This window comes from Xiphophorus maculatus, chromosome 13 (genome assembly GCF_002775205.1).
Source record: "Xiphophorus maculatus strain JP 163 A chromosome 13, X_maculatus-5.0-male, whole genome shotgun sequence".
Taxonomy (NCBI): domain Eukaryota; kingdom Metazoa; phylum Chordata; class Actinopteri; order Cyprinodontiformes; family Poeciliidae; genus Xiphophorus; species Xiphophorus maculatus.
Window position 1 is genome coordinate 15035197 of NC_036455.1, and position 22474 is coordinate 15057670.

A 22474-nucleotide genomic window follows, 5' to 3' on the forward strand; every position below is an offset into this window, starting at 1 on the left:
CTCTCCTGAACAGCAGGAAATAAAGAAAGACCAGCTCTGAACATCTGGAGAACTACTGATCTGGATCGTTTTAAATTCACAGGAACAAGGAAAATGAGAAGAAGAGAGCGGGACGTTTCAGAGGCTCATCATGGATCAGAGGAAAAAGGACGGTCATTTCATCTGCTGCTGAGGTTTCCTTTCTACCAGAGTGTTTTCGCACCTCTCCCAGGTTGAGGAAGGCCACAGAGTACCGCGGGTCGTAGTAGTCGGTCCAGCCTTCCTGGCCGGAGCGGAAGAACTCCACATTCCTGATCTGGGCTTTACCTTTGGGACGAACAAGAGAGGACAGACTGAGGGCAGCGCTCACCACTAACACCATCAAAGGTCTCCATGTTTCTCTACTTCATCTTGACACACCAGTACCGACACTTTCTACATCCTCAGAAAGTTCAATCAGTCAGCTCTAGATAGTGGGAAGTATTTTCTGGGTTCCTGAAAGTACTGTGCATGTTCTGGGACAGTAAGTTCAAAGAGATTCCATGGTAAGCTCTGGAAAGTCTTAAAAAGTACCAGAAAAGATTCTGGAACTTGAATTAAAGTTTCAGAAAGTACTACATAATGTTCAGAAAGTATTGTACGAAATTCTAAAAGTTTCAGAAAGTGCAGTGAACCAGCTATGTGTGGTTTAGATGGTGATTTTCCTTCATGTTTGTCCGTTCTGTCTCCTTCAAGTGTGCCTGATCTGATTATGAGTTGTTGCTAGCAGCAGCATGCTAGCAGGTTGTTGTCAAGAACCTTCTTCAACCCTTACCACGCAATCGAAGCCTAAAGAAGCTGCGTACCTCGATAGCTGACTCCGCCGCTGGAGAAAGTTCCCACCAGCAGCCGGGCGCCGAAGGACTCCACCATCATGGCCGGATACTCCTCGCCGATGATCCGGATGTTCCGGCTCAGGAGGCCGACATCCGCCGCCAGCGTGTAGGAGAAGGACGACCCGGGGATGGAGTGGGTTTCACCTACCAGAACCAAAACCTATTAGAACCTGAGCCCAGAACCTGGAAGGAACCAGCAGACGGTCCAATCTCTGCTTTTGGTCCAATCAGAGGAAAAGGGTTCATCGTGAAAGGTTCTGAAAGGAACTGACCCATGTGAGTGTGGTCCAACGGCTGGTTCAGGGTCAGGACAAGGCCGTCGGCCGACACAGCCGCGATCCGACGTTTCTCCGTCTCCGAGGCTCTGTAGCCGGAGGTGGAGACGGCAACCTGGTCTCCAACCTGAACAGCAACCAGACACAGTCAGGAGCCGGAACCAGGACTAGGACCAGGACCAGAACCAGAACCAGGACCGGAACCAGAACCTGGAGCGGAACCAGAACCAGGACCAGAACCGGAAACCAGAATTGGAACCAGGGCCGGGACACCACATAGAACCTGCTCAGAAATGGAGAGAGGCTTCTGGGTAATGTAGTCCTACAGACTGGCTCTGGTTGCCATGGTGACAGCGTACCTGTCAGGTCTCCCGTATTGTCCCCCCCCCAGACAGACAGATTCCTGAATTCTCAGGTCCAAACCTTGACAGGTGACAGCAGTCTGAGCCTGTAACCGTAGAAACCACCTGGACCTCCAACCGGGTCAGAACCATCAGCACTCCAAGCTGAGGAAAATTTCTCAAAGCTAAACTGGGATTATTTAAATCTGGGTCAGGAGAAGTCCAGGTTCCTGTAACCCGGTTGGACTGAAGGTTCTGATGGACAGGAGGAGGTCCAAGCAGAACCTGGTTCACAAAATCACGCGAACAGAACCGGCACTCTGACCTTCCAGTCGACGGGCTGCATCAGAACCAGCGAGTTGGACCCGGCGGCGGCGGTGGCAGCTAGCTTGGTGCGGTAAACGCCTGGAGGCCGACCGTACAGGTCCAAAGTACCGAACACACCTGCAGAACCACAGAACCACACGGGAGTCAGTCTGACGCTGACACGACCGGCCGGTTCTGACCCGCTGCACATCCCAAACAGGCAGAACATTATGAGCCAGAACCAGAACAGTTTCTACTGAGCCTGTTAGTCAAAAGCTAACAGTGAGTTTATTTTTTAAAGTGTCACAATTTTAAACTAAATGTTCAGTTAACCAAATACTAACCTGTTTAGTTAGCAGTTAGCTGTTAGCTAAACATTTAGTAAACTAAATGTTTAGCTAACAGCTCTGAGCTAGCTAAGGCATTAGCTTTGAGCTAAATATTTAGTTTTTATTTAGTAGTTATCTCCAAACTAAGTATTTAGCTTGTTGATCAAATATATATTTTGAAACATTTCTAAATTATGAAAATAGTATCTAGGAAAAATTAATCTCTATTTTTTTTCTCTGACAAAATAAACAACCCAAATTATTTTTGACTTCCATTTATCTGGAACCGGACCAGAACCCGGCAGGTCCAGACCCGGTTCTCCGTGCGGAACTCCGGCCCAGTTTCTCACCCAGGACCTTGGATCCCTGGTTGGGTCCGCCGGGCAGCAGCCAGTCGGGCGAGTCGTGGTTCCCTCGGAGCCGGATCTCCAGCCGACCCTGGAACGGCTCGCCGTCCCACCCGGCCAGCAGCCTGCCGCCCTGGGCACAACACCGGCACAACAGCCGTCACTTCCTCCAGACCGGACCGGACCGGATCGGGCCGGCCCCGCGGCCGCACGGCCCCGGAACAGGCTCGGGTTCCGATCGGGTCTGGCTGCTGGGCCGGAAGCGGTTCCGGTTTAAATCCGGAGTGGAGTCTGGTTGCCATGCCAACCTGGATGGAGACGTAGACGGCGTCGATCACCAGGGTTCTGTTCGGGTAGTCCAGAACCTCCAGAACCCCGGAGACGGTGAGCCTGCTGAGGGACGGCGTGTCTCGGTCCAGAACGACCCACTTCCCTGTCGAGAGAGCCGGTCATCAGATCGATCCGATCAATAATCAGATTGAGCCCTTTAAGTGACTCGAACTTTCAGATTCTGTTTCACTGATCGGATCAGTAACGAAATAAAACAACAAAATCCAATAAAATGAAGGAGCATCAGACTTTATTAGGAATATCGATAAGAACGATTTTGGGATATGTTGTATCTCTAAATCGGATCATCATGGAACTAAAAAGTTTTAATTTTATTAACTCCAATAAACGCAGTGAAAAATGTAAAAATCATTTGGGTTGCTTCGTCTGTCATAAGGGAAAAACATGAGTCAGCAGAAAAAGATGAAAATATAATTTGAGTTTTGTTTTATTCTCAATGTCTTCCAATCCAAACCAAAAGTAGAAGGAAGTAAACCCGCTCCCCTTCACAATAAGAGTATACATGCAGGTGTGAAATATAAACGTTGTTTCCACCACAAAGGTTCATTTCTTAGATTCTCATTTTCACCAAATTATTCATGTATAAATCAACGTCACAGTTTCAAACAAACTGATGAACCCCCATTTTTTCATTATGACATACTAAATAATGATGGCTGATGTATTTTCTGACTGCATAGGAACAGCTTTCCGTGACGCCGGGTCGGGTCGGTACCTGTAGGGATGACCACATCGGCGCCATCTGCTGGCACAGAGAAGTTGTTCTCCGCAGAACTTTTCCAGAATGAAGCATCAGACCACAGACTGCAGAAATACACAGACACGCTGTGTTAAAAAGGCCGAAGCAGAACCGGCTCAGCCCGGTTCTGGTCTGCCGGGCTGGACTGAGGTCCAGTTGGACCTACAGGAAGTCGTTGGGTCGGCGGCTGGGGACGGGAGCCGGCGTGGCCGGGGCCGGAGCCACGCACTGATGGAAGAAGCAGCGGTAGACGGCCAGGTTAGTCGTGACGTCTGTCATGGAGCGATCCACGCTGCTGCGGCGCCGGCGCCGGCTCGTCTTCCCGGAAACTGCAGAAACAGAACATCTCCTGTTTCAGCCCGAGACATCAGACGCTGAGGTCGTCCATTCACTAAACTTTACTACAGAAACTGTGGACTTTACCAAGGGTTAGTCAACTCCAGTCAACTGGACGGAGATGAAGACGTGAGACAGAGACAGTCACCTACTGGATAGCAATAGCTTCGGCTAATGGTTAGCATTAGCTTCGGCTAAAGATAAATGTTAGCAACGGCTAACTTTTTAATGTGTTTAGCGGTGTACTGTTAGCATAGCTAAGATTCTTGTTTAATGGCTTAGTGATTGGTGGCAGCGTTTTGGTTAGCTGCAGCTAATGACCGATTTTAGTCAAGCGTTATTTGATACTAAGCACATTCATCTAATAGGGAAAACCATGGTGACATCTTGAAAAATCAAACTATTATCAGTAAATATGGTTTCTTTAGTTCAATTATTTATGATTTGGCACCAAAAGTATTCATCTGAGACAAATATTCACTAATTTAACAAAAGTAACATTTCCTCCATGGTGGGCATCTTTACAACTGGCCGCCATCTTGAATTTTTCAGTGGCTAGCGCTTATTTTTCTTTTCAAAAAATCAATGCTACTTTAAACACGTGAAAGCTTGAATTATCTGCGGCACTGAGAGGTCAGAGGTCATAAAACGTGTCTGACTGAGGAAGAAGAGGTCGTTAGTGGTCTTGTTGAAGAACCAGTCTCCGTTGTCGTTGCCACTGAAGCTCAACGCCGCGGACGAGCCGTTCCTGTCGTCCAGGATGTGGAAGCTGTCGGGACTCTGGGTGAAGTTGTGTTTGATGATGACGAACTGATCCGACTGTGGGAGAGGAGACGGAGCCGTCAGGTGGAGCGGGCCGTGCCTCACCTCCTCTGGACGGGTTTTGCCAGGTTTTACCTTGAAGCCGTAGAACTTGGCATCGTAGCTGATGTTTGTGATGTGGTCGGCGTTGTCGAAGTGCCAGTTGTACGTCTGTCCGGACGGCAGCAGCGCCATCCAGCCCAACTTATGGGTCATCCTCTTCTTCAGGTAAGGAACCACGCTGCTGCCTGAGTTCAACGCAACAACAGCTGTTACTGGAGCTACTGCAGGTCCCACTCGTCACCAGCAGATGGCAGCATGATGTTTATATGTAGTCAACATCATGTTGTATTATTTTAAATGGCTATCAATCTACTTTGTAATAGTTCTTAGATATACTGCTTAAAAAGCACATCTAGGGAAAAGTGCTGCACTTTAGCTGTAGCTTATGCTATCAGCATTAAGACACAAGCATGGAGTCTCTGATGTTCCTGTCAAGTAAACCTCATAAAGAAATCAAATAAAAAGCAGCAGTTGCCCCTGCAGGACGCTGAGGCCTCAGTACCATGCGAGTTGGTCAGGATGACATCTTTGGCCTGCAGAGAGGTCGGAGTGGGGTTGTTGAACGCTAGGCGATGGAAGTTGACGGTGTTGTCACAGACGGCTCCGGGGAAACCCACGCTCCACTCGGCGCTGTGGGAACAGTGGGCCGGGTCCAGCAGGCTGCTCATCGGCACCACCTTATGGTCCACATTTCCTGCAAACATGGAGTTCACAACATCAAATGGATGATTCCTGGTATTTCACTCAGACCTTCTCATAACCTTTGGAAGGGGATTTCATCAACCATTCTGCCAGGTTTCTCAGGATTTTTTAAGGCTTTTCTTTGGGCTTTAGCTGAGAACTCCGAACATCTAAACACAGCGACCAGGCGGTCCCTGAAGCCAGGAGAGGACCAAAGGAAGGTCAGACTGCCTCCAGCAGATGAACAGCATTTCCTGAAAGCTGCTACACTAAATCTGCTCTGGGCAAAGCGGGACAGAAGGTCAAACAGCTGCTTAACAGGGAAGGAAAACCCTTTGCTTGGTGTACTGCAGCCCAACAAACCAGAAACCCAAACATCTTGCTTCTCTTCCCACCATTTCTCATCTTCAGACCTTCAGTAGAAAGAGATTATTCTATAAAAGACCTCCAACCATTGATGAAGACCATTTCAACAGATTACAGGAAGGTGTGGTTGCCTTGATGACGACCTTGAGCAGCTGCTGGTTGGACCAGAGGTTCAGTGGCTGGGCTGTGTACCTGTGAGGGAGCCGTCTGTGTCCACCAGCTGGACTTCGTGCTCCCACCTGAATCCGGCCTTGTTCGGGGAGTTCCTGTACTGAATCCCGGCGAACCTGACGGCCCAGCCACCGCAGCGATCTGTACAAGTCCCATCGATGGAGGTCACTCCGATGGCCGTGCAGTTGCTGCGGTTAAAGTTGACAAACTGAGTGTTGAGGACACTCATGCCGTCATCAAACGGCGTGATGACGCCCCGGCGCGTGCAGTAATCGCTGCCCAGGCCGAGTTCATCCACGTGGGCCACGATGGTGCTGTTGGAGACCATGGCGCCGCCGTCCTCCCCAAAGCCACTCACAGCCCACGGGAAGATGCGCTTGGCCTCGACACCGGCCTTCTCGTTGTTGACCATGATGAAGTTGTTGAACTGCACGGCGCCAACGTTGACCCACTCTGCGCCTTTCTCGCAGTTCCAGGTGGTCAGGGAGTGGAAGACAGCGGGTTCTGGGGTTGTGGAGGTGCAGCGTCCGTCTTTCATGGGGAAGAATTCTTGGAAGATCCAGAGACCGAACCATCCCTGGGAGTGCACCGTGTTGTTGGCGAACTCGCCGAGGGGAACCCTCTTCTGGCAGATGTTTGGGTTGTACGACGGGCCGTCGGGGTTATTGTGCATGCGGTACCAGAAACCGAAGTGGGTTCCTCCTGCTGCGGCGTTGTGCCGGATGATGTTGTTAGGATTGGTGACCCAGTAGGCAGCAGGGGTGACGTCATCGTTCAGGAGGCTGGTGCTCTGTTTGACGAACACGGCCAGGTTGTACTGCAGAATGTTCTCCGTCTCGATGCCGTCCTCGATGAAGAAGGCTCCGCCCATTATGTCGTAGATGACGTTGTGCTCCACCAGCAGCCGATGGGTGTTGTGGATGGTCACGGCCCTGTTGAAGGTCTGGTGGATGGCGCAGCCCCGGACGTACGATTTAAAGTTGATGTCGCCCATCAGATGCCAGTGGATGGGGTACCGACCGAGCCTGAAGGCCTGACCGGCATGGAAGATCTGCCAGAGCCAGAAAAGTTGATGCTCACCAAGACCAACATGGATTTATACGGTAGGTTAGGAAATCTGGAGGCTCTAGACATTTCACCTCAACATACTCCAGTCTGCCCAGAGCGAGGTTCTCTCCTGGCCTTGGAGCGTGGAACATGATGCAACCACCAAACTGATCGCTGCCAATTTCCTCTCCAAACCTGCCTTGGAAACACGTCTGCGTGGCAAATTCACCTGCAGCGCCGGAAAAGACGAGATTCAGCCCAGAAAACCCAATAAGATGCCAACCGCACATTCAAGATGGCTGTTCCAGGTCTACAGCTAACATTTCAAATTTAAACTCATGCTGTCTGCACAGAAACATTGAGGCTGTTTCCCACCTGGCCCGATTGGGACCAAAACGGCAACATGTGATCCATTTTCAACTGTGGTTCTCTTTCTGACTGCACTGCATCCAACCAAACCAGTTGAAGAAGTTGTTCACACTCCAGTTCGTTTGCCCAGAAAGTCCAGTGTGATTGGTTGGACTCAGTTCAGTGGGAAAGAGAACCGCAGCTGGAAATAGAAGCCAAGTTGCTGTTTTGGTCCCAATCGGACTGGGTTTACCGGACCATCAGGTTCTTTGATCCGGCCGGTCCGGCACCTGTGTTGAAGCCATCGGGACACGCGTCGACCCTGTCGGTCCAGTCGAGGTTCTGGGAGCCTCGGACCACGATGTTCCTGGTGAGGAGGCCCACCTCGGCCCGGGCCTCAAACACGGCGCCGTCGGGCAGCGTGGCGGACACACCCAGGTGGGAGAAGGTCAGCGGCTCGGCCAGGGTCAGAGTTTTTCCGCCGGCTGACACGGCGGCGATGGTTCTCACCTCGTTCTCGCTCTGGCTGTGCCTGGAAGACCATAATCAGAGATTTCAACTGGCTGCTGAACACCGCACCGCACTCTGGAAGAAATAAGAACTTCAGCAGAACCTCAGAGGGTTCTATGGGCCTCAGAACACAGGAACAAACAGAAACCGGTTCATTGAGGTTCTGCTCCCACCACAGCACTTCTACCTGCTTAAGGCCTTTGACTAGGCTATTGTAGCACCTTGTTCTGTTGGTGACCCAGTTTGGCTTCAGTTACTGGATTCATTTTGGACTCTAGAGTACTTCATGGTCCATTCAGTGACTGCTGGCTGCAGAACAAACCCACATTATCAACCTTCCTCCACCGTGCTGCACAGTTACCATGAGTTTATCTGCTGTGTCTGGTTCCCTCCATCTTGTCTCCTTCCATCCTGGCCCTCTGTCTCCTCTCTGGTCTCGTCTGTCCAGAGGACATTGTCCCAGCCGTCTTGTCCTCCATCAGGTGCAGCTCTGTTAATGTAAGACTGGCGGCCATCTTGTTTCCAGAGAGAAGAGGCTGATTCTGCCGGGTCGTTCTGACTTGTATCCTTTCATCTGGGATTCATCCTTCTTTATGTTTTGTTTTTTTATTATTATTTTCAATAAAAAAAATGTATACTATTTTTTTGTATTTCAAACTGTTAGAAATAATAATGTTATTATCTTGAGAATAAGATTCTTCTCTGGAGGATGGCAGACCTCAGATGGTTTGGAGGTGACCTTTGACCCTTCCTGCCGCTGAGGCTGCTTCAAATTTTAGTCCTTTTTTAACTCCAGAAACTTTGCCTGAGGGGCGGCGCTCATACCGGTGGCCGGTGGAGGCAATGACGATCTCCTCTCCAGGTTTCCAGGTCACGGCCTCCATCAGCGTCAGCGTGGCGGAGCCGTTGGCGGCGGTCTGGGCTAGGTGTGTCCAGGTGACGGGAACGGGAATACCTGGAGAAACAGGTCATCAACAATGACTTGTTTGAAAAGAAGGATGAGTTGTGATGGTGCTGAAGGTTAGAAAACTCAGATTAGTGCGAGTAACTGGGAGAGTAAATGTGGTCGGGGTTTCTAACAGTTTCCCTTCATGCAACACTTCAGACCAGAGCAGAAGATTTCTGCTGACCTGCAGCTAAACGCTGAACCAGCAGCATCTAAAGCAGGAAGTGAGAAACTGCAAAAAATCTGCGACATATGAGAAATAATCAAACTTTGTTCTGAATCTACATTGATTTTATTTTCCATTAAAGAGAAAATTCATATGAATAATATGAATAATGACAATATGTTAGAAAATATTAAAAATAGACGTTACTACATTCCCAGCCACTTTGGAGAAAGTGTTAAACTGCACCCCCTGCTGTCCAGGGTCAGTAATGGCACTGAAAGATGTGTTTTTATTATTTTATTGTAACATTTTAATAAGTCCTGCTGGGCGATCATACCATGGAGGTCTAAGACGCCCTCTCTGACGGCCAGCGTCTTGGATCCATAAACAGGAAGTTCAGGAGAGCGCAGGTGACCATGGAGTGTTATCATGGCCTTGTGCTGGAAGGGCGCCCCCTCCTGGCCAATCTGGAGCCGCCCTCCGTCTGTGATGAGGATGTTCTCCGCCTGCAGCTCCAGGTCGGCCTCGTCGAACATCAGCGTTCCTCCTGAGGAGAGCAGCAGGTTCAGCCCAGAGCAGATCTCTGCTTCCATCGGAGGAACGCAAACTCTGCCCACCCTGGATGAGGAGCATCTTCAGCACCGGCGTGCTGGCGTCCAGCAGCACCGTCTGACCTTTAGCGATGACAGCCAATGAGCCGCGCTCAGGGGGGGGCAGGCCCCCCCAGGTGAACCGGGACGACCAAACGTCCACATACAGGAAGTTGGCCGCGTCCTGCAGAGATGCAGAGAAGACAAGTTTCTTCCTGCACAGCTAGTCCGGGTACTGTGTGTGTGTGAATAGAAAAGTATAGAATAGAATAGAATAGAATTACTTTATTCATCCCAGCAGGGAAATTACTTCGCAGTTACAGCATAATAGAGACAAGACACAATAACAACTACCACTGAGTAGTAGTTGTAGATAAAATAAAATATAAAAATAAAATATAAAATGCTATAAATTGTAAAACATGCTGTCAATATAAAAGCAGCTTAGAGCAGTCCTTGCAAGATTCCAAAATGCAGATATGTATATGTAAATATATGTACAGCAGTGTGCCACAGTGCAGTTGTGCAAAATCGGACTGATTAGTGCAGAACAATGATTTAGCTTTTATTGTACAGTGAGATGGCATGTGGCAGGAAGGATTTCCTGTATCTGTCCCTACGACAGCGGAGCTGGAGCAGCCTATGTGAGAAGGTGCTCCGCTGTCTGTCCACTATGTGGTGGAGAGGGGGCTGTTTATTGTCCATCATAGACAGAACCTTCTTCAGTGTCCTCCTCTCCACCACATTTTCCAGGGACTCCAGCCCTAGTCCCAGTACAGAGCCAGCTTTCCTGATGATTTTGTCCAGTCTATTAGAGTCGCTGGCTCTGATGCTGCTTCCCCAACACACAGCAGCAAAGAAGATGGCGCCGGCAACAACACTGTGATAAAAGGTCTCCAGCATCTTGCTGCACACATTGAAGGATCTCAGCTTCCTTAAAAAATAGAGTCTGCTCATCCCCTTCCTGTACACAGCGTCAGTGTTAGATGCCCAGTCCAGTCTGTTGCCGATTACAACTCCCAGGTATTTGTAATCCTCCACCTCCTCCACCACTTCCCCTTTGACCTTTAGTGGCCGTGAAGGTATCTTCTTCCTTCTGAAGTCAATCACCATCTCTCTGGTCTTACTAATGTTGAGCCTCAGGTGATTCTGGTCAGACCACTCCACAAAGCCGTCCACCAGTGTCCTGTACTCCCCCTCCCCTCTGTCCCCTATACACCCGACAACCGCTGAGTCATCAGAAAACTTCTGTAGGTGACATGACTCAGAGTTGTACTGAAATCAGTGGTGTACAGGGTGAAGAGAAAGGGAGAAAGCACAGTTCCCTGTGGAGTTCCTACGTCACTGACCACCACATCAGACAGGACACTGCCCAGACGGACAAACTGTGGCCTGCCTGTCAAGTAGTCAGTCACCCAGGAGATCACTGAGTCGTTGACACCCATCCTCCGCAGCTTCTCACCCAGCAGCAGAGGCTGGATGAGAAGCTGCGGAGGATGGGTGTCAACGTGTGTGTGTGTGCGTGTGTGTGCATGCTCGTGCGGTTACCATCTTGGCGATGCCGTGGTCTCCGATGCTGACCCTGACCTGCGTCTCCTGAGAGCGCTGCTGGGCGCTCGTCACGCAGACGATGTGAGTCACATTGGAGGACTGAACGTCGCACGGCGAGCCGCCGATCGTCACGTTGACGTCGTCCAACCTGGAGCTGAGAGACGGGAGACAGGGGACATGTTGGACAGGACATGTCCTCTCTGTTTCAAAGATCGAATTAATGGAGTTGGAATCGGCGATAATTAAGATGTTAATTTCAGCAAATTAATCGAAGGTGGGGAAGAAAATAATTTCTATATTGTACACAGGATTGGAAAATTTGAAGAAAAGCAAAACAACATACAGAAAATGGGGAAAAGAGGCTAAATGGAGGCTAACTGTGAGCTAAATGGAGGCTAACTGTGAGCTAAATGGAGGCTAACTGTGAGCTAACTGGAGGCTAACTGTGAGCTAAATGGAGCCTAACTGTGAGCTAAATGGAGGCTAACTGTGAGCTAAATGGAGGCTAACTGGGGGCTAAATGGAGGCTAACTGGGGGCTAACTGTGAGCTTATTGTAGGCTAACTAGAAGCTAACTGTGAGCTAACTGGAGGCTTTCACAGGAGAACTGGGAGGAGAAATGTGGGCAACAGTGGAGAACATCTTGTTCTCCTTCCTGGAGAGAGTTTGGCTGGAAGAATATTGTAAGATATTTCGTTACATCAGCACAAAGAAAATACCAAGATACAAGATGTTGGAGGCAATGTGGGTCAGACAGAACGGGTCACTGCCAGGTGTTCTGGGATGGTGCCCTATTGGCAGGATCTAAAGAACCGTATGGATCAGGTACTGAAGGTGAATATTTCATTCACGTTTGATCATCTGTACGGGAAAAGGGACGGAAAGGTTAAGAAGAGCAGCTGATAAATAAATGTACAGGATTATGAAGCTCCTAAAAGGGAAGATCGGTTCGACGTTATGAATATATTTACATGATGGAAAGGCTGACTTTTTCCACCAGATTAGAACCTGGAAAATGTAAGAGTTATTGTCAGGATGTTATTTCACCGTGGAGACCAGACTGTTGAATAAACTGAGGGTTTGAGGTTATAGAGCTACAGGCTGTAAATAGTTTGCTTACAGATTTAAAATTGTGACGAGTTGGAAGAGAAGAACGGACAAGAAAAGCTCATTCAGATGTTTCTAAATTAGTCAGTGAGAACAGCAGCGTGGTTTGGTCCACAGCAGGTACAGAATGTGTGCAGCTTCTCTTGGATGGTATGTATAGATTTTAAAAATAATTATCAAAATAATTATCAATAAAATTAGCAAATTATAAGAAAAATGATATTCATTAGATATTAACATGATAATAAGGTTATGTATTGTCATGTTATCAACAAAATAAATGTCATTATTATCACAGAGCTTCACCTGAAGCCCGAGCCGCTGATGGTGAGCCGCGTGCCGCCGGCCGTCCCTCCTCGCCGCGGAGACACCTGGGAGACGACGGGGGTCAGGGCGGCCCGGTAGGTGAAGCCCTGAGAGACGTTGACGGCGTCCAGCAGGTTGAGGACGGAAACATGGCAGCCGACCGCCGGGTCAGAGCCTGAGGACAGACGGAGACGGAAGTCAGGGACACACACGGTCCGTCCAGGGGCCGCAGACGGCCCCGCGCCACACTTTGGACACCCTGAACTGGGCTCCTCTTTAATGCAGCAGAGCCACCTTAATGGCCATGAGGGTTGCTATGGTAACAGCGGGAGCTGACCGTTGTTGGGCGGAGACAGGCAGAACAGGCGGGAGGACGAGGACGCTCCTCTGAGGACGGGACAGTCCTGGTCACAGATCAGAACCCTGGAGCCGGTCGGATCGAACCCAGAACCGAAGACGGAGAGCAGAGCACCGCCGCCAAAACTCCCTGCAGCGCCGAGAGAAAGACACAGGTCAGAGAAAACTGATTTAATCTAAACTGATTTAAATAAAACTGATTTAATCTAAACCGATTTAATCTAAACTGATTTAATAAAACTGATTTAATCTAAACTGATTTAATCTAAACTGATTTAAATAAAACTGATTTAATCTAAACTGATTTAAATAAAACTGATTTAATCTAAACCGATTTAATCTAAACTGATTTAAATAAAACTGATTTAATCTAAACCGATTTAATCTAAACTGATTTAAATAAAACTGATTTAATCTAAACTGATTTAAATAAAACTGATTTAATCTAAACCGATTTAAATAAAACTGATTTAATCTAAACCGATTTAATCTAAACTGATTTAATAAAACTGATTTAATCTAAACTGATTTAAATAAAACTGATTTAATCTAAACTGATTTAAATAAAACTGATTTAATCTAAACTGATTTAAATAAAACTGATTTAATCTAAACTGATTTAAGAAAACTGCGAGCAGAGCGGACCATTTCAGGTCTTCCTGTTTGAAACACATTTCTGTCTTTGATTTCTCATCAGAACTGGTTCTCATTCTTCTAATTCTGTTCTTTTTTACTCAGGCTTCTCATTTCCTGCCTCCATTTTTATATTTTGTCACATCCCCCTTGGTTTTAAATCCATCAGCTAACATTATGTCCTGCTCTGGTTGGTTCCACCGTCAGTCTCCGCTCCGGTTCCGTCCTCACCCTCGTTGGGCTGCACGCCGTTGAGCGTCAGCTCGTATGTGAACTCCACTGCCGACTGGGCGTGACCTTTGACCCCGTGGTGCAGGACGACCGGATAGGTGCCGCCCGGGTTGCTTCCCGTCGTGCAGCGGAGCTGGGAGTCGGAGACGGCCGACACGTTGCAGGAAACGCCGTCGATGGTGACGGAGACGAGCTCGGGGTCGGAACCGAACCCCGATCCGCTGAGCGTGATGACGGCGCCGCTCGGCCCTGCAGGAAGCAAGAACAGCTCAGGCTGAGGTCAGTGTTTGGTTTGGACTAGGACTTTCCAGCATTAATTTCTAATCACACAGATTTAATGCCTTAAATCTTTAACACAATTAAACAAATTACGTTTTTCTGACATACAAACACCCCAAGTAGGAACCTTTGTATTCATGTGTTTCTGGTACGCCTGTAAATCTGACACACAGCTACATCCCCTAACAGCAGCAGCTTCTCTGGTCCACCAGGGGTTAATTCCTGATTCCGGACGATCTGATTGGACGATGGAAACTCTACGGTTCTGTTAAAGTTGTGCTAAAAAGCGTTAGTCCAGCACTTAAGCTGTGCTAGCCTAAAATAGCATCTAAATGCTAATAGGTAGCAGCTAATGCTAACCTGAAGAACAGATTATAAATGATAAATGTCTCTGTTTTGAGTTCATATGACTATTTATACAATAAGTTAGCAGCAAAATGGGTTTTTCAATTGAAAATATTAATTTTATTAATGCATATTTCGATTAATTGCAATCGTTTTGGAATTTTTGTGGATCGTTTTGGATCATTTGGGGCCGTTTCTGGTGCTGCTCCTGTGGGTCCAGTGTGTATGTACCGGTGTGGGGGCTGATGGCGCTGAGGACCGGGGTGTGGGCTGCAGAGTAGATGAAGCTGAGCAGAGGGAAGGTGATGGCGAACACCTGGACGCTGACGGTGGCCGGACCCTCGGGGTGAGCGGGGCTGAGGCAGAGCAGCATGTCTGGAGTCTCGTCTCGGATGCTGCAGGGTCTCCCGCCCACCGCCACGCTGGTGTTCCCCGGAGCAAAGCCGTTCCCGGTGAGGACAAGCGGCGTCCCCCCGGCGAGGCTGCCGGCGCCGGGCCGCAGCGCGGCCAGCGGGCGGCTGCTCAGGGTCGGCTGGCCTGACGCCAGGCCTCTGCTCCTCACCAGCAGCCGGACGGGATGGTCTCCGGCCGGCAGCGTGCCGACCCGCACCGTCACGTTCCCGTCGCTCACTGCCGCCGCCAGCAGTGGCGTGGAGCCCACCAGGATGGACACGTCGTCCACGATGCTGCCAAAGCCGGAGCCGGAGACCAGGACGTCTGTCGGGCCACTGATGCTGCTGGGCGAGACGCCACTGACACTGGGGGTGACGGCGGAGGAGAACCGGAAGGAGCAGAGGGAGGAGCAGGAGCTCTGGATCTGCCCCAGGTGGAACACCACGTCCCCGGAGCGCTCCGCCGACGGCACCGTGTCACACAGGATGTGGGAGTAGTTCAGCGTCACGACGCTGCAGGACACGCCCGCCGCCGTCACGCTGCCCTCAGAGAACCCCGAGCCGCCGATCTGGAGCCGGGTGTAGCCGGTGGTGCTGCCAACAGGGGGCGCCACCGAGTCGACCACCGGCAGGACCACGAAGCGACGCTTCAACTCATCAGACACGGCGACGACGGCGGCACCCAGGTTGTTTACTCTGACGGAGACGGGCAGAGCGACGCCAACTGGAAGCTCTGAGCTGGAGCCGAGCCGGCAGCTGATCCCAGACCAGGAGCTGTTGGTCACATGACACGGCTCACCGCCAACCGTCACCTGCAGGACCATAGGATGGATGATTAATTGTCAGAATAAACGATTAATCGTCAAATAATCGATTATTCCATTGATTTCTAAAATAATCAAGAGCCGCGCCATCTAAAGAGGAGAGCTTCCTGCCGTAGACGCCCATGACCCTGCTGACCTCATTAGCGCAGGTGACATCACTGAAGCCTTGTCCCTGGATGTGGATCAGCTGGTGGTAGGAGCCCTGGTTGGGGGAGATGGAGCAGACGGTGGGGGTGGAGCAGGCGGAGAAGCTGAAGGAAAGACCGTCTGAAGTCTGATTGGCCGGTGGGCAGCGTGTGGACGCCACGCAGTCTGCTGATGATCTGGAGACTCTGGGTGAACCTGCAGCCAGACCTTCATCATCAGCCTCCTCATCTTCCTCTTGGGCTTCTTTATGTCTCAAACATTTACCTTCTGGCAGATATCTGGCCAGAACGCCTCCCACTCTGACGGAGACGTCGGCGTTCTTGTCCTCCCGACTCATGACCTTCACGACTCCCTGCATCAGGATGGAGGCGCTGACGTAGCCGCTGCTGTAGTAGTACGTACCGGGGACGGTGAAACGGTAGCTGAAGAACCCTGAGCAGGAAGTTTGGAGATGATCCGGGTCACAGCGGCAGAGAGATGGCATGCAGAGGAGTGAAAAAGAAAACTAAAAGAAGGAAAGTCTGGAGCACAGGAAGGAAAGGCGGAGCAGTGAGGACTCATCAGAATCTGTTCTGTGTTTTCATGTTTCTACCTTCAGCAGTTCGAGCCTCGCCGCTGTTCAGAGTTCCTCCTTCATACTGGGAGCCGCTGGGACTGGAAACGCTGAAGACTCGGTACCCGACGCTCTGGAAGGCGGGTGCCTCCCACTGCCACCTCACTGTGTCGCCAACAAACACTCGCAGCGAAGACGGGCTCCACGCGTATCCCGGTCCATAAGCTGCAACACAGACACACATATCAGACACACACGTTGGTCCCACCTAGACCTGCGGAGCTCCAGGTCCAAAAGGTTTTCGTTCCAAGGGGAGGGAGAGAGAACCTACTGAGGTGGGAGCCCTGGTTGGTGACAACATGCGTCTTCTCCTCTGACTGAACGGTGCAGAGCAGCTGGTTCTCCGAGGCGGACGCCACCTCACAGGCTCTGCTTCCTGTCGCACAGCGAGCGCCGGACGGGTCATCAGTTACCTGGCCATCGCTGCTGCACCAGGCGCCTTACAGACTGACACTCACCAACAGAAACCTGGATGTTAGCCGTGTCATTGCTGAAACCGGAACCAGAAACCGTCAGCGTGGTTCCTCCCATCAAAGAGCCGGTCAGCGGGGAAATGCTGTAAACGTCCAGGATGTATTCGATGTTGGCATTGATGCTGGAGAGAAGGAACTGTCTGAGTCAGGACGATGATTAAAACACACATTTGGCTGCATTTCTGGAGGACTTTTAGGGCATTCAGCTGCTCCAGAGAGCGATGCACAGTACGAGGATGTTTCACTGCTGATGTCCAGGACACAAGAACTATTCCAAGAAATATTCCCAAACTACATAAAAAATATTTTTACGTAATAAATTTGGTCCCTTATCCCCATCTCCATCATCCCTCATCTCCTCTCCTTATATGCTTCATCCCTCCTTACTTCAAGAATCAAGCACTTCTTGCCATTAATGGGGCTTACGGTCGTAACACTAATTGTGTCAGTTAATGAATTAAAACTAATTAATTTAAAGTTAATTTAGCTTCTTTTACATTTACTGAGTATTTAAATATTATTTTCAGAGTTGATGATAAACCCAAACTTCTCCAAAGTAAAAGACGACGAACCTTGTCATTCCTCTCTAGTCCGACTAAGAACTACTTCCTGTAAGTAAACCGTTTAAGTTACTTAATAATTAAACATAAACTGGATCCAGTGATTTTCCTTTGAGCTGATGTTTTCGGTCGGCCGAACGAAGCTCTCTAATATCTTCATAAAGATTGGTTTTACTTGGAGGCAGGCTGCTAGTACTGCAGGTTGAGCTTGGATCAGAACCAGTGTGCGTACCTGGCCTGGGGGAACCCTCTGTTCCCCACCTGCACCTGCACCTGGTAGACACCAGGGGACAGCACAGGCAGACGGCAGCTGATCCGTGTCTCATTCCACTGGGTGGTGACGCACTCTTTCGCCCCAACAAACACAGCGCTGTCGTTGCTCCGGCCTCCGAGGTTTGAACCCTGGATGGTGAGAAGCTGATCTCCTGAACAGCAGAAGAGGAAACCGATCAGACTGGCTTCTGATGCTAATCGCTCTGTTAAGACGCCATGTTGACATTAAGGCGCCATGTTGGCATTAAGGCGCCATGTTGACATTAAGACGCCATGTTGACATTAAGGCGCCATGTTGACATTAAGACGCCATGTTGGCATTAAGGCGCCATGTTGGCATTAAGGCGCCATGTTGGCATTAAGGCGCCATGTTGGCATTAAGGCGCCATGTTGGCATTAAGGCGCCATGTTGACATTATGGCGCCATGTTGGCATTAAGGCGCCATGTTGGCATTAAGGCGCCATGTTGGCATTATGGCGCCTTTAAGGCGCCATGTTGGCATTAAGACGCCATGTTGGCATTAAGGCGCCATGTTGGCATTAAGGCGCCATGTTGGCATTAAGACGCCATGTTGGCATTAAGGCGCCATGTGGGCATTAAGGCGCCATGTTGGCATTAAGGCGCCATGTTGGCATTAAGGCGCCATGTTGGCATTAAGGCGCCATGTTGGCATTATGGCGCCTTTAAGGCGCCATGTTGGCATTAAGGCGCCATGTTGACATTAAGGCGCCATGTTGACATTAAGACGCCATGTTGGCATTAAGGCGCCATGTTGGCATTAAGACGCCATGTTGGCATTAAGGCGCCATGTTGGCATTAAGGCGCCATGTTGGCATTAAGGCGCCATGTTGGCATTATGGCGCCTTTAAGGCGCCATGTTGGCATTAAGGCGCCATGTTGGCATTAAGGCGCCATGTTGGCATTAAGGCGCCATGTTGGCATTAAGGCGCCATGTTGGCATTAAGGCGCCATGTTGACATTATGTCGCCTTTAAGGCGCCATGTTGGCATTAAGGCGCCATGTTGACATTAAGACGCCATGTTGGCATTAAGGCGCCATGTTGGCATTATGTCGCCTTTAAGGCGCTATGTTGGCATTAAGGCGCCATGTTGGCATTATGTCGCCTTTAAGGCGCCATGTTGACATTATGTCGCCTTTAAGGCGCCATGTTGGCATTAAGGCGCCATGTTGGCATTATGTCGCCTTTAAGGCGCCATGTTGGCATTAAGGCGCCATGTTGACATTATGTCGCCTTTAAGGCGCCATGTTGGCATTAAGGCGCCATGTTGGCATTAAGGCGCCATGTTGACATTAAGACGCCATGTTGGCCTTAAGGCGCCATGTTGGCATTAAGGCGCCATGTTGGCATTAAGGCGCCATGTTGGCATTAAGGCGCCATGTTGGCATTATGTCGCCTTTAAGGCGCCATGTTGGCATTAAGGCGCCATGTTGACATTATGTCGCCTTTAAGGCGCTATGTTGGCATTAAGGCGCCATGTTGGCATTAAGGCGCCATGTTGACATTAGGGCGCCATGTTGGCATTAAGGCGCCATGTTGACATTAAGGCGCCATGTTGACATTAAGACGCCATGTTGGCATTAAGGCGCCATGTTGGCATTAAGGCGCCATGTTGGCATTAAGGCGCCATGTTGGCATTAAGGCGCCATGTTGACATTATGTCGCCTTTAAGGCGCCATGTTGGCATTAAGGCGCCATGTTGACATTAAGACGCCATGTTGGCATTAAGGCGCCATGTTGGCATTATGTCGCCTTTAAGGCGCTATGTTGGCATTAAGGCGCCATGTTGGCATTATGTCGCCTTTAAGGCGCCATGTTGACATTATGTCGCCTTTAAGGCGCCATGTTGGCATTAAGGCGCCATGTTGGCATTATGTCGCCTTTAAGGCGCCATGTTGGCATTAAGGCGCCATGTTGACATTATGTCGCCTTTAAGGCGCCATGTTGGCATTAAGGCGCCATGTTGGCATTAAGGCGCCATGTTGACATTAAGACGCCATGTTGGCCTTAAGGCGCCATGTTGGCATTAAGGCGCCATGTTGGCATTAAGGCGCCATGTTGGCATTATGTCGCCTTTAAGGCGCCATGTTGGCATTAAGGCGCCATGTTGACATTATGTCGCCTTTAAGGCGCTATGTTGGCATTAAGGCGCCATGTTGGCATTAAGGCGCCATGTTGACATTAAGGCGCCATGTTGGCATTAAGGCGCCATGTTGGCATTATGTCGCCTTTAAGGCGCCATGTTGGCATTAAGGCGCCATGTTGGCATTAAGGCGCCATGTTGGCATTAAGGCGCCATGTTGGCATTAAGGCGCCATGTTGACATTATGTCGCCTTTAAGGCGCCATGTTGGCATTAAGGCGCCATGTTGACATTAAGACGCCATGTTGGCATTAAGGCGCCATGTTGGCATTATGTCGCCTTTAAGGCGCTATGTTGGCATTAAGGCGCCATGTTGGCATTATGTCGCCTTTAAGGCGCCATGTTGACATTATGTCGCCTTTAAGGCGCCATGTTGGCATTAAGGCGCCATGTTGGCATTATGTCGCCTTTAAGGCGCCATGTTGGCATTAAGGCGCCATGTTGACATTATGTCGCCTTTAAGGAGCCATGTTGGCATTAAGGCGCCATGTTGGCATTAAGGCGCCATGTTGACATTAAGACGCCATGTTGGCCTTAAGGCGCCATGTTGGCATTAAGGCGCCATGTTGGCATTAAGGCGCCATGTTGGCATTATGTCGACTTTAAGGCGCCATGTTGGCATTAAGGCGCCATGTTGACATTATGTCGCCTTTAAGGCGCTATGTTGGCATTAAGGCGCCATGTTGGCATTAAGGCGCCATGTTGACATTAAGGCGCCATGTTGGCATTAAGGCGCCATGTTGGCATTATGTCGCCTTTAAGGCGCCATGTTGGCATTAAGGCGCCATGTTGGCATTAAGGCGCCATGTGGACATTAAGGCGCCATGTTGGCATTAAGGCGCCATGTTGGCATTATGTCGCCTTTAAGGCGCCATGTTGGCATTAAGGCGCCATGTTGGCATTATGTCGCCTTTAAGGCGCCATGTTGGCATTAAGGCGCCATGTTGGCATTATGTCGCCTTTAAGGCGCCATGTTGGCATTAAGGCGCCATGTTGACATTATGTCGCCTTTAAGGCGCTATGTTGGCATTAAGGCGCCATGTTGGCATTAAGGCGCCATGTTGGCATTAAGGCGCCATGTTGGCATTATGTCGCCTTTAAGGCGCCATGTTGGCATTAAGGCGCCATGTTGGCATTATGTTGCCTTTAAGGTGCCATGTTGGCATTAAGGCGCCATGTTGACATTATGTCGCCTATAAGGCGCCATGTTGGCATTAAGGCGCCATGTTGGCATTAAGGCGCCATGTTGACATTAAGACGCCATGTTGGCATTAAGGCGCCATGTTGGCATTAAGGCGCCATGTTGGCATTAAGGCGCCATGTTGGCATTAAGGCGCCATGTTGACATTATGTCGCCTTTAAGGCGCCATGTTGGCATTAAGGCGCCATGTTGACATTATGTCGCCTTTAAGGCGCCATGTTGGCATTAAGGCGCCATGTTGGCATTAAGGCGCCATGTTGGCATTAAGGCGCCATGTTGACATTAAGGCGCCATGTTGGCATTAAGGCGCCATGTTGGCATTAAGGCGCCATGTTGACATTAAGGCGCCATGTTGACATTAAGACGCCATGTTGGCATTAAGGCGCCTTTAAGGCGCCATGTTGGCATTAAGGCGCCATGTTGACATTATGTCGCCTTTAAGGCGCCATGTTGGCATTAAGGCGCCATGTTGACATTATGTCGCCTTTAAGGCGCCATGTTGGCATTAAGGCGCCTGGTTGACATTAAGGCGCCATGTTGGCATTAAGGCGCCATGTTGACATTAAGACGCCATGTTGACATTATGTCGCCTTTAAGGCGCCATGTTGGCATTAAGGCGCCATGTTGACATTATGTCGCCTTTAAGGCGCCATGTTGGCATTAAGGCGCCATGTTGGCATTAAGGCGCCATGTTGACATTAAGACGCCATGTTGACATTATGTCGCCATGTTGGCATTAAGGCGCCATGTTGACATTAAGACGCCATGTTGGCCTTAAGGCGCCATGTTGGCATTAAGGCGCCATGTTGGCATTAAGGCGCCATGTTGACATCATGTCGCCTTTAAGGCGCCATGTTGACATTAAGGCGCCATGTTGGCATTAAGGCGCCATGTTGACATTATGTCGCCTTTAAGGCGCCATGTTGGCATTAAGGCGCCATGTTGACATTATGTCGCCTTTAAGGCGCCATGTTGGCATTAAGGCGCCATGTTGGCATTAAGGCGCCATGTTGACATTAAGACGCCATGTTGACATTATGTCGCCATGTTGGCATTAAGGCGCCATGTTGACATTAAGACGCCATGTTGGCCTTAAGGCGCCATGTTGGCATTAAGGCGCCATGTTGGCATTAAGGCGCCATGTTGACATCATGTCGCCTTTAAGGCGCCATGTTGACATTAAGACGCCATGTTGGCCTTAAGGCGCCATGTTGGCATTAAGGCGCCATGTTGGCATTAAGGCGCCATGTTGGCATTAAGGCGCCATGTTGGCCTTAAGGCGCCATGTTGACATTATGTCGCCTTTAAGGCGCCATGTTGGCATTAAGGCGCCATGTTGACATTATGTCGCCTTTAAGGCGCCATGTTGGCATTAAGGCGCCATGTTGACATTATGTCGCCTTTAAGGCGCCATGTTGGCATTAAGGCGCCATGTTGGCATTAAGGCGCCATG

The 22474-nt window shown here is 49.8% G+C and overlaps 1 protein-coding gene across 1 annotated transcript in view; it reads right to left on the reverse strand.

The window, feature by feature from the left end:
* pkhd1l1 (PKHD1 like 1) overlaps nt 1–22474 on the reverse strand; it is a 47467-nt gene that overhangs the window by 9298 nt on the left and 15695 nt on the right. Inside the window, exons 33-60 of the mRNA XM_023345349.1 lie at nt 17618–17810; nt 16811–16947; nt 16624–16728; nt 16332–16517; nt 16004–16171; nt 15729–15934; nt 14608–15580; nt 13753–14001; nt 12869–13018; nt 12532–12706; nt 11116–11272; nt 9595–9751; nt 9315–9524; nt 8691–8820; nt 7646–7887; nt 7100–7236; nt 5982–7011; nt 5245–5436; nt 4776–4927; nt 4538–4697; nt 3709–3871; nt 3519–3607; nt 2761–2885; nt 2456–2585; nt 1796–1914; nt 1127–1256; nt 825–998; nt 203–306 (exon numbers count right to left, since the gene is read on the reverse strand). Coding sequence (XP_023201117.1) covers nt 203–306; nt 825–998; nt 1127–1256; nt 1796–1914; nt 2456–2585; nt 2761–2885; nt 3519–3607; nt 3709–3871; nt 4538–4697; nt 4776–4927; nt 5245–5436; nt 5982–7011; nt 7100–7236; nt 7646–7887; nt 8691–8820; nt 9315–9524; nt 9595–9751; nt 11116–11272; nt 12532–12706; nt 12869–13018; nt 13753–14001; nt 14608–15580; nt 15729–15934; nt 16004–16171; nt 16332–16517; nt 16624–16728; nt 16811–16947; nt 17618–17810 — 6143 coding nt within the window. The remainder of the gene's footprint in view (nt 1–202; nt 307–824; nt 999–1126; nt 1257–1795; nt 1915–2455; nt 2586–2760; nt 2886–3518; nt 3608–3708; nt 3872–4537; nt 4698–4775; nt 4928–5244; nt 5437–5981; nt 7012–7099; nt 7237–7645; nt 7888–8690; nt 8821–9314; nt 9525–9594; nt 9752–11115; nt 11273–12531; nt 12707–12868; nt 13019–13752; nt 14002–14607; nt 15581–15728; nt 15935–16003; nt 16172–16331; nt 16518–16623; nt 16729–16810; nt 16948–17617; nt 17811–22474) is intronic.